This window comes from Hibiscus syriacus, unplaced genomic scaffold (genome assembly GCF_006381635.1).
Source record: "Hibiscus syriacus cultivar Baekdansim isolate YM2019G1 unplaced genomic scaffold, ASM638163v2 tig00110705_pilon, whole genome shotgun sequence".
NCBI lineage: Eukaryota > Viridiplantae > Streptophyta > Magnoliopsida > Malvales > Malvaceae > Hibiscus > Hibiscus syriacus.
Window position 1 is genome coordinate 1,727 of NW_024062831.1, and position 4,430 is coordinate 6,156.

General features: G+C 32.6%; 1 protein-coding gene across 1 annotated transcript; it reads left to right on the forward strand.

Annotated features, from left to right (window-relative positions):
• Positions 1-267: 267 nt before the first annotated feature.
• On the forward strand, positions 268-3,883 carry LOC120138738 (disease resistance protein RPV1-like). The gene is made up of 3 exons (XM_039154156.1): positions 268-365; positions 3,302-3,643; positions 3,730-3,883. Exons 1-3 carry the CDS (start codon positions 268-270, stop codon positions 3,779-3,781), a joined length of 492 nt encoding a protein of 163 aa, XP_039010087.1. The 3' UTR covers positions 3,782-3,883.
• The last annotated feature ends 547 nt before the right edge of the window (positions 3,884-4,430 follow it).

Sequence of the window (4,430 nt, forward strand, 5' to 3'; positions counted from 1 at the left end):
ATCCAGATTCGATCCGGCCATACTTGACTCTACATATTAATTTACTGAGATGCTTCGTTTTGGTATATGGTAAGATTCAAACCAAGATTGTAGCTTGAAAAGCTTAGATGAAAGAGGCTTTTGTGAGGGTATTCATTGACTAGAAACCATTGTGAATCCATTGTTTGCTTCAATCTGCTGTTTCACCATAGGAATAACACCACAGTTGAGTTCGATTGGGCACCATAAAATATAGCATAATCACGCCTTAATCAATCTAGAACGCCGATGGTGATTGGAACAATCCGAACAGAACCTGACGTGCTAAGAACACTTCCGGCGATGAACATGTCCGAGCCGGCACAGATTGTAGACTATTTCGGAGAGTAGCAAATGTGACTGAATCCATGGATGTACCGATCTTTTGCCTCGACATTACGACCCTCTCCGAGTATCGAAAAGATGTGCATACATCGGTTAATACCCCCGGAACAGCAGGCCGATCCGGCCACATATGCAGACTGCATCCATTAATGCTTACCAGGGTTACCTGATACATGGAATGAGCTTCTCTTTGAACACATTATTTCACATTATTGACCCTTTTCTTTCTTTCTTTGAAACCTGTATGAAACTGCAAATTGGAGCTCAAATGAATTACAAAACTGTCAGTTTGTGTAGCTGCACCGGAAAATCTCAAGAAATGGTCAATTATTCTTAAATTAATAGAAAAAAATTAAAGTGTTGTTCTGGTCGTCCTATTATACTCAAAATTGAAATTTATTCTCTATAATTTACCATAATTGATCTCTCAATTTTTATAATATCATTAGTCAACCCAAATGAACGATATCGAGTTTAAATACCCACTAGATTTTTCTTTGAGAAAAAAGCTCTTCCAACCCGTCATATTGAAATGGTTCTTTTTTGTTGGAATACTTCTTTTAAAAAATGATAAATTATAAAGGTTGAGCTTTAAACAAATACTATTATACTTACCTAGATTAATAAAAAAGGGTAAATTATAAATTTACTCACTGAATTTTACTCTCTTCTTATTTCATTCACTGTACTTTTAATTTTTCTTTGATTTGCTCACTAAACTTTGACATTGCTCATGTTTTGGTTACCCTGCCGTTAAAGATTATGGTGGCTCAAGGAAAAGGGTGAAAAAAGAAAAAGATGATAGTTGTATATGTGGCAGGTTTATTATTAAAATAATCCACATGAGCACCTCGTTAGTGAGAAAAAATAAAAGTACAATGAATGAAATATGAGAGGGAATAAAGTTCAGTGAGTAAATTTATAACTTATCCTTAAAAAAATCAGTTCAAAATTTTAACCGAAATAATTAAAGGTATTAAGGGTGCGTTTGGTTCACGGAATGTAAGATTACCAGTGAGAATAAAAGATTACCAGGGAATAGGATTACTGGGAATGTTGTATTTTGTGTTTGGTTGGTTTAGCATGAATGTAAGATTGCCGTGTTTGGTTAAAGGAATAAAAGATTATTGGAATGTATATTGACCAAATTGTCCTTATTATATTTTGTATAATATTACAAATTGTAAAATATTTATATATTTTTTTTAAAAATTAAATTCATAATATTTATATAATTTTTTTACAAAATTAAAAATATAAAAAGGTTTAATGAAACGGTAAAATTTTTTTAACCCCTGAACTTCATATAAAATTTAATTATAGATTTTTTTTGTAAATCTAAAATAATTTAAAGATAAATTTGTAATTTAACCTTCGTAGAATTTTTATTATTCAATGACAGAAGAATGATATTTTTGAAAAAAATTAAAAATTTAAGGGCATTTTAGTCCAAAACGCCGGTAATGTTACAATACCTAAGGGAATGGAGGTAATGACATTCCCGGTAATATACCCCAAAAATCTACTATTGGTAATAAAACATTACCGGGAATGAAATTCCCGGCCAACCAAACATGGGAATGTGAGATTCCCATCCCATGGGAATCCCACAATCCTTGAACCAAACACCCCCTAACTATAAAATAAAGGTACCAAATAATGTAAAATCAAAATATAGAAACTAAATCCCAAATTCCAATAAAATTTGTGCTTTTTAATGATATTTTTTTTGGTAATGAGTAATGACAACGAAGTTCATTAGTTAAACATAGTTGCAAAGATTCTCTGCCCTCACGATAGTGGAAGAGTTTGGTTCAAGTTCATAATTGATTAATTAGTTTCTTTAAGGACAAAGCAAAAATAAATTATTTGTATTGTATAAATTTGTCTTTTGTTATGATTATTTTATGAATAAATAAATAATTGCAAGATTCGATGCTTTTTTATTTAACTTTGTATTTTTATTTTAGTGATTTAACTTTAATTTTTTTTAATTTCATTAATAAACACTTGAATTTCGTTCGTTTTAATTATTGGTCCCTAAAATTTTAACATCGTTTAAACTTTTTCAATGAACTTATGTATAAAAATGATTTTCTAAACTTTAATGTGAAATCCAAATTTTTAAACTCTCATTTGATCAATCGAAGTACTTTCTTTAAGGGTAAATTTCATCAGATACCACCGGACTTTAAGCATTGTGTCATTTATATCACCAAACTTTTAATTTTATCAATTATAGCGCTAAATTTTTATTTTTGTTTCAATTATATCACTTGACCGTTAAATCGTTAACGTTCAGATCAAAACGACATCATTTTGGTGAGCGTCTACGTCGGCAGTCGTTAGTCACGTCATCGTGTCGTTAATGATTTAATGATTCGCTGGTATAATTGAAACGAAAATAAAGTTAATTGCCATAATTAATAAAATTGAAAGTTTAGTAATATAAACAATGCAATATTTAAAGTTCGGTGGTATATGATATAGTTTATCCTTCTTTTAAATATGAAGGATAGAGAAGTAGGGAAAAAATAAAAACAATACCTTGATTCAAGGCTAATAGACATTAAAGATTGCATACTAGACTACAGTCAAAGATTTGATTTGATTTTAATTTATAAACAATATCTGATCTGTATGTAGCTTCCCGGAAAATACATGAAGATTGGTATTGGTATTTGTATTCGCATCATCATTTTGTCCATGTGATGACCTTTACTTTACTTTCTCAAAAGCAGCCATTTTTGGTATTAGTGGTTTCTCTGTCTATCAATCACACTACCCATTTTCTTTGTCTTCATGGCTTCTTCTTCTTCAAGTCAATTGAAATATCAAGTTTTCTTGAGCTTCAGAGGTGAAGACACACGCCTTAACTTCACCAGCCATCTCCTCAAAGCTCTAAAAGACACCGGAATGAATGTCTTCTTCGATGAAGAAAAACTAGAAAAGGGGAGCAGCTTGCACAAGCACTTTCCCAAGCAATTGCAGCCTCAAATCTCTCAATAGTCATCTTGTCTGTCGACTATGCTTCTTCAAAATCATGCTTAGCCGAACTTTCTGACATCATGGGGCGCAAAAACACTCAACAGCATACTGTTCTGCCCATCTTTTACCATGTTGATCCTTCCCATGTCCGAAACATTTGTGGGAGTTTTAAGGCATCCTTTGAAGAGCATGAATCAAATAGGCCACTTGATGAAGTGAAGCGATGGAAAGCTGCTTTCGTTGAAATCGGCAAATTAAAAGGGTGGCATATACAAGGCGGTAAATTCGATAGGTAACTAGATACACATATGTACATTTCATCTTCTATTTTTTGACTTGTCTTTCTTTTGACCATCATTTTTGAAAATTATTTCTCAGATCTGAGACTGAATACATTAAAGATGTAGTTCAGTATATCATAAAAAGTTGAATAGCAAGTCTAGAAGAGTTTCTGAAGAATTAGTTGGAATAGATGATCAGAAAAAAACAATCTTGCAATTGATCGAGCAAGAAGATAGTCGAATAATAGGACTTTGGGGATGGGTGGTAGGTAAGACTACCCTTGCTGAAACTGTCTATAATGAAATCTCTCCAACGTTTCAAGCTCGTTACTTTCTTCAAGATGTTAGAGAGAAAATAGAAAAACAGGGGAAGGAATCTTTACGAAATGAACTTCTTTCCAAACTATTGAACTCGAGAACTTGTGTAGACACCCCGTCCATAGGATCCACTTTAACCCAACAGAGGCTACATAATATAAAAGTAATTGTTGTCCTTGACGATGTTAATGACTCGGACCAAATAGATCTTATGGGTGTTAAACATTTTGGTGATGGAAGTAAAATCATTGTAACATCCAGAGATAGACAAGTGCTTAAGAATGGAGGAGTTGACACAATACATGAGGTAAAGCAGTTAAATGAGAATGACTCTCTTCAACTCTTTTCTACGTTCATAAGTTGTTGAATCCCGCTCCTAATTTTCAAGATCTATCGAACGAGTTTTTGGAGTACGCCCAAGGCAGCCCACTTGCTCTTAAAGTTCTGGGTTCTAAACTATATACAAAGTCTAGAAAAGAG

Bases quoted from the DNA above. Each gene is read 5' to 3' on its own strand.
- LOC120138738 (XM_039154156.1), top strand. From the start codon at position 268: ATGGTGATTGGAACAATCCGAACAGAACCTGACGTGCTAAGAACACTT. The intron at 366-3,301 runs GTAGCAAATGTG...TCTTCGATGAAG, and splicing joins ATTGTAGACTATTTCGGAGA to AAAAACTAGAAAAGGGGAGC. The intron at 3,644-3,729 runs GTAACTAGATAC...ATTATTTCTCAG, and splicing joins CAAGGCGGTAAATTCGATAG to ATCTGAGACTGAATACATTA.